The 15,573-nt window shown below is 38.5% G+C and overlaps 1 protein-coding gene across 3 annotated transcripts in view; it reads left to right on the forward strand.

The window, feature by feature from the left end:
• The window catches only part of TEX11 (testis expressed 11), a 230,575-nt gene that overhangs the window by 7,339 nt on the left and 207,663 nt on the right, over window positions 1-15,573 (forward strand). For all 3 annotated transcript variants that reach the window (XM_039253356.1, XM_039253357.1, XM_039253358.1), the window contains exons 3-4: window positions 5,997-6,118; window positions 6,797-6,881. In XM_039253356.1, the coding sequence (XP_039109287.1) occupies window positions 5,997-6,118; window positions 6,797-6,881 (207 nt within the window). The remainder of the gene's footprint in view (window positions 1-5,996; window positions 6,119-6,796; window positions 6,882-15,573) is intronic.

Here is a 15,573-nt window from a genome sequence, read left to right on the forward strand (position 1 = left end):
CATATATGTATATATATCTAAAGAATTACCACAATAAAGTTGCTTAACACACCCATCTTCTCCATCTTCTCACATAGGTGACTCAACTTTATGGGATGTGGGGAAAATGGGTGAAGGTTGTCAAAGTGGACCAACCTACTTTACCTTTGAGGCTGCCTTTTGTTTTTTCTAGTTTTTTTTTTTTTTGTTTTGTTTTTAGTAATCACTATACCCAACATGGGGCTTGAACCCATGACTCCCAGATCAAGAGTCGGGGGCCTCTTCCCACTGAGCCATCTAGGTGGCCCTCAGGCTGCTTTCCTGATGTTGAACAAAGTTTGATTCCATACTATGCTATCCTGCTCTTGACCTACAGCCTCCAGGGATTTCAACTCTGTAGTACTTTTTCTTTCTTTCCTCTCCCTCCTCTTCCTCCCTTTCTTTTTCTTTCCTTTTTTTTCCCTTTTCTTGTTCTTTCTTAGAAATCAGTTTTATTTAGGCATAATTTACATACAGTAGAATTCACATATTTTAAATGTACAAGTTGATGCCTTTTTTTGGCAAATATAACCCATATAAACAATATTTGAATCAAGAAATTGAACTTTCCCTGGGTGCTTGGCTGGCTTGTTTGGTAAGGTATGCAGCTCTAGATCTCAGGGTTGTGAGTTTGAGCCCCACTTTGGGTGTGTAGCGTACTTAAAAAAATTTATTTTACATTGAAAAACGAAATAGAACATTTTAATCTCAGGAAATTCTGTCATGCCCCTTTGTAGTCATTCTATCCCCCACCCCCTACTCTAGGCAACCACTGTTCTGATTTCTCACTATAGATTAATTTATAAATGAAATTATATAGTATGTATCCTTTTTTTCTATGCTGTCTTTCACTAAGCATAATTTTTTTAAATGTTTGTTTATTTTTGAGAGGGGGGAGGGGCAGAAAGAGAAGGGGACAGAGGACCCCAAGCAGTCTCTGTGCCGACAGCCAACAGCCCCGTGCTGGGCTCGAACTCAAACCACAAGATTGTGACCTGAAGTCGACGCTTAACCGACTGAGCCACCCAGGTGCCTTGAAGCATAATTGTTTTGAGATTCATCCGTATTGTTGCATATATGAGTAGTTAATTTTTTAGTCCTTTAGTCTCCAAAGTTTAGTGCTCACCGAATGTGACTGGATGTATTTCCTTACCAGAATCAAGCTGGAAATTCCTTTTTGGTTAGCATGATACTGTCAGCTCCTGCTTCCCCCACACTCCCAGCCACTTGCCCTCCAACACTTTCTATAGCTTTTTGTCTCCTGTTGAGCCCAGGCTTAGGTTTGCTCCAGTCCCTGAGCTGGTTCTGTCCAGGGCTAAAAAGATAGTATCGTAGAGTAGGGAAGAGGTTGGTTTGAAGCGAAGTCATACTGGCTGGCATGTTTGAGATTTAACATGTTGGGGACATATTCAAGGCACCTGTTGAGCTTTGGAGCTAGCTGTATCATTTTGTGTTTGTCATGATTTTCATGAAGTTAGCCTGCCCTGCATCCTTTTCTAGTTGTCCTCCAGGACCAAGATGCTGCTCAGAAGTACAGTACATTGCTGTGAATAGTTCTTGAACTGTGGTGCGTGCAGTTCCACCTGACTTATCCATTATGACTCACTGCTTGGATTCCCTTTCACCATACTCAAGCTTGTCAATTGGGACCTCCTGGAATATTGTATAAAAAAGGATTATATTTCTGACCACAGAAGATAAGATTTACAGTGTGATTTTAGTTATTACTAAACCTGTTTGCCTGAGTTTGCCATGCCCTTTTGACACTTTGGATATTTGATTGTCCTCATTCAAGCCAGCCTTTGCTGGAATACTTTTTTTTTAGCCCACAATAAGAATTATAGTGTGGTACTCTGAATGGTATTGGCTCATTTTTTCTTGCCCTGCTGTTTTTTAGTTGTGTCAGTCTTGGCATATCACTTGCTTCAGGCTTCTCATAGAACTAGTATAGTAGAAATTACAGGATTTCAAATGAGAAAGCCTGTGTTCAGATCCTAGTTTGCTACTTTTTCTGTGTATCACCTTTGAGAAGTCACTACACTTCTTAAATTTCAGTTTCTGCATCTTATTAAAATAAAAAACTCTGCCTTGCAGACTAGATCGATGATTAAATGAGAATGCAGGTGAAAAGGCTTTGAGACAATAAAGCAAAATGCGAATATTAATTTTATTGTCATTTTTTGGGTTTTTTTTTTTTTCACTAAAGAGATAATTGCAGATAATCATTGTGACTTGGAGTAAAATCTTGAATTCACCCTGGCAGGTCTTTGAGCTGCTTTGGCATTCAAATGACTGGTTGAGCTGTTGGAGGCCACAGGGAGAGACTCGGCAGGACTTTTGATAGATTCTTTCCATGTTGTACTGGAAGCTCCCTTTCTCAGGGATAGGGAAAATCTTTCTTTTCTATTACTCTGTACCTAGAATACTGTCTACCAAATCAGAATTCATTGGTACTGATGAACATGGCTATCTCAGTAGAGTGACCCCTTCAGGATGAATCTCATTTAAATTAAATTGACTGAAATCATGCTGCCAATCATAGTTATTTCAGTAGCTAGGAAGATGTACAATCTTGCTTGATAAAACCTGAATACAGTGTGTTGTCTTTAGATCTCAGGAATAGAAGCTCTTTTCTGAGCTTCTCCCAGAAGCGAGTCTCTCCTTCATAGTGTAAGTCAACCATTTAGCTCTGTGATCTTTACTACTTACTAAGCTTTGCTAAATGCATTTTATCCTAAAGCACTGCAGTGCTGTCATTGCCTCAGCTGGTGTCAGTCAAGTTGCTCAACTGAATGACATTGAAAATATGTTTTGAAAGGACCAGGATTACACTGACAAAGAATGAATTCTTTGTTTTACAAAGCATTAAGAAAACATCCACAAATCAAAATGAATGCCTTTACAATTGCATGTATTATTTAACCTCAAGTTATAATTAGTATTCTACTAAAATATATTTAAATTTTTTTACAAAACTCAAATTAAAAATTTATATTGGATTTTTGTTTCCTTTTCAAAAACATTTCAAGAATTTGTGTTTTGTTTTTTTTTTTAATGTTTTATTTATTTCTAGGAGAGAGAGAGACAGCGTGAGCAGGGGAGGGTCAGAGAGAGAGGGAGTCACAGACTCTGAAACAGGCTCCAGGCTCCGAGCCGGCAGTCAGCATAGAGCCCGACGCGAGGCTCGAACCCACGAACCGCGAGATCATGACCTAAGCGAAAGTTGGACGCTCAACCGACTAAGCCACCCAGGCGCCCCAAGAATTTGTTTTTAAATAATATTTAGATTCCTAAAAACATTTTTTAAACTTTCCTAAATTTTTTTGTTGAGGTGTAATTGACATACAACATTCTATTAATTTTAGGTGTACAGCATAATGATTTGGTAATTGTATATATTGTGAAATTATCACTACAACAAGTTTAGTTAACATGTGTCACCATGAATAGTTATAAAATTGTTATTCTTGTGATGAGAACTTAAAAACCTTTTTTAATGTTTATTTTTTGAGAGCGAGAAAGAGAGAGACACACACACACACAGAGACACAGCATGAGCAGGGGAGAGGTAGAGAGAGAAGGAGACAGAATCTGAAGCAGGCTCCGGTCTCCAAGCTGTCAGCACAGAGCCCAACATGGGGCTTGAACTCAAGGACCACAAAATCATGACCTGAGCTGAAGTCAGATGTTCAACCAACTGAGCCACCCCGGCGCCCCTGTTATGATGATAACGTTTAATATTTACTCTTTTACCAACTTTCAAATGCGCAATACAATATTATTAGCTATTGTTGCCATGCTGTACATTACATCCCCGTGACTTACTTTATAACTAGAGGCTTGTACCTTTGACTCCCTTCCCCCATTTTACACCACCCCCCCACCCACGTCCTGACAGCAACCACCAGTCTGTTCTTTGTTATCTATGAGCTTGTTCTTTTTTTAAGATTCCACATATAAGTGAGATTATATAGGTCTTTCTTTGTCTGATTTATTTCACTTAGCATAATGCCCTCAAGGTCCATCTTTGTTGTCAAAGATGGCAGTATTTCATTCACTTTTATGGTTAAATAACATTCCATTGTATGTATACCACAATTTATCCATTCATCTGTTGCCGTATACTTAGGTTGTTTTCCATATTTTGGCTATTATTGTAAATAATACTGTCATGAATGTGGGGGAGCATATATTTTTTCAAGTTATTGTTTTCATTTACTTTGAATAAATACCCACAAGTAGAATTGCTGGATCATATGATATGTCTATTTTTAATTTTTTGAGGAACATTCATACTGTTTTACATAGTGGCTATACCAATTTACATTCCCACCAATAGTGCCCAGGTGTTCCTTTTTCTTCACATCCTTGCCAACACTTATTTCTTGTCTGATATTAGCTATTCTAACAGGTGAGAGGTGCTCTCATTGTGATTTTGATTTTCATTTCCCTGATGATTAGTAACACTGAACGTCTTTTCAGGTACTTATTGGCTTTCTTTATGTCTTCTTTGGGAAAATGTCTATTCACATGCTCTGCTCATTTTTTTAAATGTTTTATTTATTTCTGAGAGAGAGAGAGAGAGACAGCATGAGCGGGGGGGGGGGGGGGGGGGGGGGGAGAGAGAGGGAGACACAGAATCAGAAGCAGGCTCCAGGCTCTGAGCTAGTTGTCAACACAGAGCCTGCTGGTTACAACAGCCAATGCAAAATTTCACCGTCTTCCGTGCGCTCAATTCTGCTCATTTTTAAAGTGTTTTTTTTTTTTTTTTTGGCTTTTTTAAAATTAAGTAATCTCTGCATCCCACATGGGACTTGAGCTCACAACCCTGAGATCAAGAGTTGCATACTTTTCCAACTGAGCCAGCTGGGTGCCTCTCTGCTTTATGAAGTCTTAATGTGAATCTATTTTCTGATGCTTAACTGAAAGTTTTTAATTTAGCAGATTTATTATTGTAGGATGTTAAAAATTCTTTCAGAAGGTGCTCTTATAGTATTGTTAAGAATATTAACATTCTTGGGGCGCCTGGGTGGCTCAGTCAGTTAAGCGTCCAACCTCGGCTCAGGTCATGATCTCTCAGTTTGTGGGTTCGAGTCCCACATCGGGCTCTGTGCTGACAGCTAGCTCAGACCCTGGAGCCTGTTTCGGCTCCTGTATCTCCCTCTCTCTCTGACCCTTCCCTGCTCTTGCTGTCTCTCTCTCTCTCTCTCTCTCTCAGAAATAAAATATTAAAAAAAAATAATATTAACATTCTTGCTAGTTGATGTTCAGAAATGTAAGAAGTTAGAGACATGTAGAGGTTATAGAGACCTCTGTTACATGAGTTTGGAAAAACCTGAGTTTGATAATATGAAAGGCATCAATTATGATTTTACATCATGCTTGGGTTTTAAGGAATTCTGTGGCCTAGTAAGATTCAGTTACATGTAGTCTGGAGCTTAGATTGCTTAGAAAATGGTGATATCATTTGTACAGATTCAATAACTGGTTAGTGTTGTTGCTAATTGGGCATGTCATTTTTTTTCTCACAATGTAAGGTCAAGACTTCAGAGCCAGCATAGGTTAGTTATGTCTGTCTAATGCTTAAAAATATTAATAAACATTTCAATTTTAATGAGAATTCTCGGTCTCCCTTCAGAATTTCTACATTTTCTAGTTTTGAAGACATTGTTAATTTAAATCTTACAGTTTTAACATGACCTATTTGTGAAGTCAGTGCATTTAACTTTCTGAGAATGAGTGATGATTAAGTCATTAAACAAGCGACTCTCAGGGAATACAAATTTTATTTAAAAATTGAAATCTACCCTTACCTAAAAGAAACTTTATCTCAAGTTTGGTTTTACTCTAATGATAATTTAAGTTTTTTCATGCTATATTTATTTTACTAAAGATCTAAGAACAGATTTCAAAGTGATTTGCTACTTTTAGCCAATGGTGACAGTTCACAGCACTTGTTTCATCCACTGTTATTTCAGAAATTGTTGAAAACCTGATTGTAAGAGATAATTCACCTAGCATACCTGAAGCAATTGAAAGACTCTTCAATGATATAGCAAATATCAACAGGGATTCTATGGCTGAAATGCAGGATGCTCAGGTTGGTATAAAAATAATTTGTTTATTAAAATTTTTTTTGAAAGATTTTATTTTTAAGGAATCTCTACACTCAGTGTGGAGCTTGAACTCATAAACCTGAGATCAAGAGTCACAAACTCCACTGACTGAGCCATCCAGGTGCCCCTGATAAGTTTTGATGATTCACCATTTTAATTATATAAAAAAATAGCCTTTGTGATTAACTATTATAAATACATAGAAATCTATCTTTGGATTTTCAAGCCTAATGGCTTAAAAACAACTAAAACAAAGAAAACATTATACAAAGTGGCATAATTAATTGCTCAATTATGTGAAATATGAATATAGAAATTCAAAGAAGGGAGAGTTCAATGTAGACTGTTGTGCTTGCTGAAAGCTTCATGTGCATTCCTGGTGAGACCAAACTGGATTTGAATTACATAAAGACAATGGGAGGAGGTATATTAGGTAAAGCCAATAGTATGAATAAAGTGCATAGATACAAATGAACAAGTTGTGTTTATGGGACAGCCACATAATGTGACTACACTTTTGGGAGGCAAGGTAGAATGAGATTAGATTGAGAGGCCTGTAAATGACCTACAGAAGTCACATAAGCATAAAACATGCAAGAAAATCAATATCATTGTAGGTGGATGTTATTTTAACTGGCTTGGAAAATGTTTTTCTTGTCCAGGTTGAAGAAATGGCAGTAAACCTATGGAACTGGGCAGTTTCCAAGAGAATAGGTTTGATTATAAGTGAAGAGCAAAAAGCTAAATGTACGTATACATTTTGTGACTCATTTTACAAGGAATATTTTTTTTCTCCCTCTTCATTCTTTACTTTTTTTTTTTGTTTTACAAATAGTTTATTGTCAAATTAGTTTCCACATAACACTCAGTGCTCATCCCCACAAGTGCCCTCCTCCATGCCCATCCCCCCTCCCCCCCACATCCATCAGTCCTCAGTTTTTGTCAGCATTCAAGAGTCTCTCATGGTTTGCCTCCCTCCCTTTCCCCCACCATTTCCCCCCTTCTTCTCCCCCTTGTTTGTCAGTTAAGTTCCCCCTAATCCTCCTATATGTGCAAACATATGATATTTGTCCTTCTCTGCCTGACTTATTTCGCTCAGCATAACACCCTCAAGGTCCATCCATGTTGCTACACATGGCCAGATTTCATTGTTTCTCATTGCCATGTAGTATTCCATGGTATAGATAAACCACATCTTCTTGATCCATTCGTCTGTTGATGGACACTTAGGCTCTTTCCATGTTTTAGCTATTGTGGAGAGTGCTGCTATGAACATTGGGGTACATGTGCTCCTATGCCTCAGCATTTCTGTATCCCTTGGGTAAATTCCTAGCAGTGCTATTGCTGGGTCATAAGGGAGTTCTATTGTTAGTTTCCTGAGGAACCTCCACACTGTTTTCCAGAGGGGCTGTACCAGTTTACATTCCCACCAACAGTGCAGGAGGGTGCCCGTTTCTCCACATCCTCGCCAGCATCTAGAGTTCTCTGATTTGCTCATTTTAGCCACTCTGACTGGCGTGAGGTGGTATCTCAGTGTGGTTTTGATTTGTATTTCCCTGATGAGGAGGGATGCTGAGCATCGTTTCATGTGTCTGTTGGCCATCTGGATGTCCTCTTTGGAGAAGTGTCTGTTCATGTCTTCTGCCCATTTCTTCACTGGGTTGTTTGTTTTTCGGGCGTGGAGTTTGGTGAGTTCCTTATAGATTCTGGATATTAACCCTTTATCTGATATGTCATTTGCAACTATCTTTTCCCATTCCGTTGGTTGCCTATTAATTTTCTGGGTTGTTTCCTTGGCTGTGCAGAAGCTTTTAATCTTGATGAGGTCCCAACAGTTTATTTTTGCTCTCGATTCCCTTGCTTTTGGGGATGTGTCAAGTAAGAAGTTGCTGCGGTGGAGGTCAAGGAGGTTGTTTCCTGCTTTCTCCTCTAGGGTGTTGATAGTTTCCTGTCTCACGTTCAGGTCCTTTATCCATTTTGAGTTGATTTTTGTGCATGGTGTGAGAAAATGATCTAGTTTCATTCTTCTGCATGTTGCTGTCCAGTTCTCCCAACACCATCTGTTAAAAAGGCTGTCTTTTTTCCATTGGATATTCTTTCCTGCTTTGTCAAAGATCAGTTGGCTGTATACTTTTGGGTCCACTTCTGAGTTCTCAATTCTGTTCCATTGGTCTATGTGTCTGTTTTTGTGCCAATACCATACTGTCTTGAGGATGACAGCTTTGTAGTAGAGGCTGAAGTCTGGGATGGTGATACCTCCCGTTTTGGTTTTATTTTTCAGTATTACTTTGGCTATTCGGGGTCTTTTGTGGTTCCATACAAATTTTTGGATAGTTTGTTCTAGTTTTGAGAAGTATGCTGGTGCAATTTTGATTGGAATTGCATTGAATGTGTAGAGTGCTTTAGGTAGTAATGACATCTTAACTATATTTATTCTTCCTATCCATGAGCATGGAATGTTTTTCCATTTCTTTGTGTCTTCTTCAATTTCCTTCATAAGTTTTCTATAGTTTTCATCATACAGATCTCTTGTATCCTTGGTTAGGTTTATTCCGAGGTATTTTATGGTTTTTTGTGCAATTGTGAATGGGATCAGTTTCTTGATTTCTCTTTCTGTTGCTTCATTATTGGTGTATAAAAATGCAACCGATTTCTGTACGTTGATTTTGTACCCTGCAACTTGGCTGAATTCTTGGATCAGTTCTAGTAGGCTTCTGGTGGAGTCTGTCGGGTTTTCTATGTAGAGTATCATGTCATCTGCGAAGAGTGAAAGTTTGACTTCCTCTTTGCCAATTCTGATGCCTTTGATTTCCTTTTGTTGTCTGATGGCTGATGCTAGGACTTCCAGCACTATGTTAAACAACAGTGGTGAGAGTGGACATCCCTGTCGTGTTCCTGATCTCAGGGGGAAAGCTCTCAGTTTTTCCCCGTTGAGGATGATGTTAGCTGAAGGCTTCTCATAGATGGCTTTGATGATGTTTAAGTAGGTTCCTTCTATCCCAACTTTCTCGAGAGTCTTTATTAAGAAGGGATGCTGTATTTTGTCAAATGCTTTTTCTGCATCTATTGACAGGATCATATGGTTTTTATCTTTTCTTTTATTGATATGATGGATCACATTGATTGATTTGCGAATGTTGAACCAGCCCTGTAACCCAGGAATGAATCCCACTTGATCTTGGTGGATGATTCTTTTGATATGCTGCTGGATTCGATTTGCAAGGATCTTGTTGAGAATTTTTGCATCCGTATTCATCAAGGATATTGGCCTATAGTTCTCTTTTTTTGTTGGATCTCTGTCTGGCTTGGGAATCAGAGTGATGCTGGCTTCATAAAATGAGTCCGGGAGTTTTCCTTCGACTTCTATTTTTTGGAATAGCTTGAGAAGAATTGGGATTAATTCTGTTTTAAATGTCTGGTAGAATTCCCCAGGGAAACCATCAGGTCCAGGGCTCTTATTTGTTGGGAGATTTTTGATCACTGATTCGATTTCTTCACTCGTTATGGGTCTGTTCAGGTTTTCTATTTCTTCCCGTGTGAATTTTGGTAGTGAGTGTGTGTTTAGGAATTTGTCCATTTCTTCTAAGTTGTCCAATTTGTTGGCATATAATTTTTCATAGTATTCCCTGATAATTGCTTGTATTTCTGAGGGGTTGGTTGTAATAAGTCCATTTTCATTCATAATTTTGTCTATTTGGGTGCTCTCTCTTTTCTTTTTGATAAGCCTGGCTAGAGGTTTGTCAATTTTGTTTACTTTTTCAAAAAACCAACTCTTGGTTTCATTGATCTGTTCAATTGTTTCTTTGGTCTCTATGTTGTTTATTTCTGCTCTAATTTTTACTATTTCTCTTCTTCTACTGGGTTTAGGGCGTTCTTGTTGCTCTGCCTCTAGCTCCTTTAGGTGAGCTGTTAGATTTTGGACTTGTGCTTTTTCTAATCTCTTGAAATAGGCCTGGAGAGCAATGTACTTTCCTCTTAGGACTGCCTTGGCCGCATCCCATAGATTTTGAATTGTTGTGTTTTCATTTTCATTTGTTTCCATATATTTTTTAATTTCCTCTCTAATTGCCTGATTGGCCCATTCATTCTTTAGAAGGGTGTTCTTTAACCTCCATGTTTTTGGCGGTTTTCCAGACTTCTTCCTGTAATTGATTTCAAGTTTCAAAGCATTGTGATCTGACAGTGTGCATGGTATGATCTCTATTCTTTTATATTTATTGAGGGCTGCTTTATGTCCCAGTATGTGATCTATCTTGGAGAATGTGCCATGCGCACTTGAGAAGAAAGTAAATTCCCTGGCCTCAGGATGTAAAGTTCTAAATATATCCGTCAGATCCATCTGGTCCAATGTGTCTTTCAAGTCCATTATTTCTTTAGTGATTTTCTGTCTGGTTGACCTATCCATTGCTGTAAGCGGAGTATTAAAGTCCCCTGCTATTAGCACATTCTTATCTATAAGCTTGTTTCTGTTTGTGATTAATTGTTTTAGATATTTAGGTGCTCCCATATTCGGTGCGTAGACATTTATGATTGTTAGTTCTTCCTGATGGATGGACCCTGTAATTATTATGTAGTGCCCTTCTTCATCTCTTGTGATTGTCTTTAATTTAAAGTCCAGTTTGTCTGATATAAGTATCGCTACTCCGGCTTTCTTTTGATTTCCTGTAGCATGATATATATTTCTCCATCCCCTTACTTTTAATCTGAAGGTATCTTCCCGTCTAAAATGAGTTTCTTGTAGACAGCATATTGATGGATTTTGTTTTTTAATCCATTCTGCTACCCTATGTCTTTTGATTGGAGCATTCAGCCCATTTACATTCAGTGTTATTATTGAAATATGTGGGTTTAGAGTCTTTGTATCTTTTGTAGGGTTCATGTTTGTGGTGGTGTCTCTGGTATCTTTGTTCCTTGCAACCTTTCCTTCAGAGCATCCCCCTCAGGATTTCTTGTAGGGCTGGCTTCGTGGTGACAAATTCTTTCAATTTCTGTTTATTTGGAAAGGTTTTTATCTCTCCTTCTATTTTGAATGACAGGCTTGCTGGATAGAGGATTCTTGGCTGCATATTTTTACTGTTCATCACATTGAAGATTTCCTGCCATTCCTTTCTAGCCTGCCAAGTTTCAGTAGATAGGTCTGTCACCACTCTGATAGGTTTCCCTTTGTATGTTAGGGCCCTTTTCTCCCTAGCTGCTTTCAAAATTCTCTCTTTGTCCTTGTATTTGGCCATTTTCACTATGATATGTCGTGCAGAAGATCGATTCAGGTTACGTCTGAGGGGAGTCCTCTGAGCCTCTTGTACTTCCACATTTACTTCCTTCCCCAGGTCGGGGAAGTTCTCTGCTATAATTTGTTCCAGGACTCCTTCAGCACCTTTCCCTCTCTCTTCCTCTTCTGGGATTCCTATGATACGGATATTGTTGCGTTTGACCGTATCGCTGAGCTCTCGAATTCTTCTTTCCTGTTCCTGGATCAGTTTGTCTCTTTTTTTGTCAGCTTCTTGTTTTTCTATAATGGTGTCTTCTAAATCACTTATTCTCCTTTCTGCCTCTTCAATCCGTGCATTGGAGGCCTCTAATTTATTATGGATCTCATTTATCGCATTTTTTAATTCTTCAAGCCTATTTTTATTTTCCATTCTGTCTGTAGCCATAGTTTCTTTGATGTCCCCTATGTTTTTTTCAAGCCCAGCTATTAATTTTACCATTATTATTCTAAAATCTTGTTCATTTAGGCTGCTGATATCTGCTTTGAGCAGTTCATTAGCTGTCATTTCTTCCTGGAGTTTCTTTGGAGGAGAGCTCTTTCGTTTTGTCATTTTAGTTAGCTTTCCGGCTCTTGTTGGTTTTAATGTTTTGTTTTGTTTTTTTATTTTTTTTTTTAGGAGAGAGAGAGAGACAACGTGAGCAGGGGAGGGTCAGAGAGAGAGGGAGTCACAGGCTGAAACAGGCTCCAGGCTCTGAGCTGGCAGTCAGCACAGAGCCCGACGCGGGGCTCGAACCCACGAACTGCGAGATCATGACCTAAGCGAAAGTCGGACGCTTAACCGACTAAGCCACCCAGGCGCCCCTCTTGATGGTTTTAAAGACCTGTTATGTCCTCAGTATCTATGAGCGCTGCTGTATCCAAGAAGACTCTTTGTCCAGGGCCTATTCTTTCAGAGAATGTTTTTTGAATGGTATCTCTTGGTCTCACATGTTAAGACCTTGGTTATTTTATTATCCTATTCGTAGTGATATTTGGGACTCTCCACCTTGTGTACTCTGGCTTGTTTCTTTAGGTAGCTGTTAGACGGCTTTTTCAGTGGAATCTGCGTCCTTTCTCTTCCAATCTCTTGGCTGTGGTACGGTTTCCTATGGCTTCAGATCTTTTCCGTGTGTTGCCTGGGCGTGAGTGCAGGTACGGAGCTCCCTACTTCTCCGCCATCTTGCCCCTTTCACAAGGAATATTTTTATTGTACATTAGGTTGTGTACCTGCAGTTGAAATAATATTTTTAATAGGTCATAAATAGGTATTTATTAAAAGAAAAATAAACAAAATGACTTATACATAGACGTTTCTTAAGCAAACATCCTAAATTTTATGATTTTTCAGAGGCTAGCTCCTGATTAATAAAAGTTTAAAAGCATCACTGCTGCTTTATCCATTCATCAGCTGATGGACATGTGAGCTCTTTCCATAATTTGGCTATTGTTGATAATGCTGCTCTACACATCAGGGTGTGTATAAAGCAGCTGTGGTGTAGATATACAATGGAATATTACTCAGCCATCAAAAAGAATGAAATCTTGCTATTTGCAATGACATGGATGGAGCTAGAGAGTATATGTCAGAGAAAGACAAACATATGATTTCACTCATGTGGAATTTAAGAAACAAAACAGTGAACATATGGGAAAGGAGAAAAAGAAGCAGACCATGAGACTCTTAACTTAGGGGCTCCTGGGTGGCTCAGTTGGTTGAGCATCCGACTTTGGCTCAGGTCATGATCTCATGGTTTGTGGGTTCGAGCCCCGCATCGGGCTCTGTGCTGGCAGCTAGCTCAGAGCCTGGAGCCTCTTTCGGATTCTGTGTCTCCCTCTCTCTCTGACCCTTCCCTGCTCACGGTGCCTCTCTTTCTCTCTCTCAGAAATAAATAAAACATTAAAAAAAATTAAAAAAAGAGACCCTTAGAGAACAAACTGAGGGGTGATGGAGGGAGGTGGGTGAGGGATGAGCTAAATGGGTGATGGATATTAAGGAGGGCACTTGTTATGATGAGCATTGGGTGTTGTATGTAAATGATGAATCACTGAATTCTCCTGGAACCAACATTGCACTGTATGTGAACTGACTAGAATTTATTTTTCTTTTATTATTTAAAAAAAAAAACCTGTTTATTTTTGAGAGTGAGAGAGCAGGAGCAAGGGAGGGGCACAGGGAGAAGGAGAGAGAATCCCAAGCAGGCTCCACACTGTCAGCACAGAGCCTGGTGCAAGGCTCCAACTCATAAACTGAGATCCTGTCCTGAGCCAAAATCAAGAGTCAGAGGCTTAACTGACTGAGTCCCCCAGACACCCCAAATAAAAATTTGAAACAAAAAAAAATAAGTGGGAAAAGTGGCGATTGCAAATACACATCCTGAGGATGAGTAACGAGTAAAAGAAAATATATTAATTTATGAATGCAGTTTAACACACGCACACGCAAGCACAAATAAAAAGCACCACCTCAAGAAATAGTCTGGTGGTGAAAAACAAAGATGATTAAAGGATGGGAAAATGAGAATTTGGCAATATGTTAAAGGACATGGATTGTTTTCCCTGGAGAAGAGATTAACAGAATCTTCAGGATTCTGAAGGACTCTCAAGTAGTAGTTTCCTTTCTCCATTAATAATAGAATGAGAAATGTAGCTGTGTGAGAGATTTAGATTTAAAAATCAGTAAAGAATAGTTTGCTCATGAGATGGGTTGATGAACTTTGGACTGAGGTACTGAGAAAAATTATAGAAGTTTTTCCTACCTGTGAGAGCAAACAAAAAGAATAACAACAAAACAAACCCCCCAAACCAAACTCATGTGCTTGGATACATTAAATGTGGTCCACTGTCTGGCAGAATTCTAGTGCTTTAGCTAAATGGCTGGGTCTAGTGTGCTGACAGTTACTAATTTCCAACAGAGATAGTGACAGTTAATGCATTTATGGAATGTAAATTGCCCCATTATAAAGGCTACATCAAGGCAACAAGCCAAAACGTGAATCTGGACTCCTTGGCTTAGTGGAGATAAATGGATCTTGTTTGTATACAGCAAACGGAATTCACCACTAAGTATTTATGTTTATGAATGTAAACCAAACTGTATACAATTTCAGTGTAGGTCTAGGGTAAATAGTGGTTAATACAGTCAATAATATACTTACTCATTAGTGTATTCTTCTGTTAGGATGCTTAGAGAATGGGTCTACCTTTGTAACTGTCAGATAAATGTGGATATCATTGCTCCTAAGAGTCTTTGATCCTGTAGTTCCGGGGGGGTGGGGGCGGGGAAGAGGTAGAAATTTATCTGTTGGAGAAACATAGTACATAGTTTAGCTGTGTTGATATTAGTGCATTAATTCTAAACTCTTACAATTCTGCATATCAAGGAATGTTGTTCTAGCTATTTTTCACTACTTGTCAAATAGAGATTTGGTAGATGAACCTCTCCCAGAGAGGGAGAATAATTGAGAGATCAGGTTCTTTGAGAATACTAAAGAATTAGTAAACTTTGGAAAAATAAAGGAAACATTTCAGAACTGGAAATGTAAGACAGTGTAAATATATGATTAGGAACTGATTTGCTGTAAGTTTTTTTCAAAAACAACTTTATTAAAGGATGAATAGAATTTACATTTCATGATTGGTAATAATCTGACTTCAATTACCCCATAATTTCACCTGGGCAAATCTCTTTTTCAATCGAATATTAATAGAAAATGGTATTAGTATAGGTTGAATGGCTGCTGAGATCATCTAACGTCAAGGCAACTAGTTCAATTACTTGTGAAGTCATCTTTATTATTTTTAATGTTTATTTATTTGAGAGAGAGAGAGGACATGAATGGAGGTGGGGCAGAGAGAGGAAGACAGAGGATCTGAATGTGGGGCTTGAACCCACAAACTGTGAAATCATGACCTGAGCCAGAGTTGGACACTTAACCAACTGAGTTACGCAGGTGCCCCGAAGTCATCTTTAAAACAAGGACATGTTTTCTGAAGAGAGAAAATACGTAAATAAAGAGCTTACAATTATTCAAACTTTCCTATTTTCAGGGGAAATGAATTGTATAAAGAAGATATCTATATTTTCTGAGTTATACTTCAAGAACTTTTACATCATCTATAGAAAAGAATATATGTAGACAGATTCACAGTTTAGGGGAATAATCTAAAACTATTCTGGGGAAGCTTGGGTGG

The sequence above is a fragment of the Hyaena hyaena genome, unplaced genomic scaffold (genome assembly GCF_003009895.1).
Source record: "Hyaena hyaena isolate Hyena2069 unplaced genomic scaffold, ASM300989v1 scaffold_451, whole genome shotgun sequence".
Classification (NCBI taxonomy): domain Eukaryota; kingdom Metazoa; phylum Chordata; class Mammalia; order Carnivora; family Hyaenidae; genus Hyaena; species Hyaena hyaena.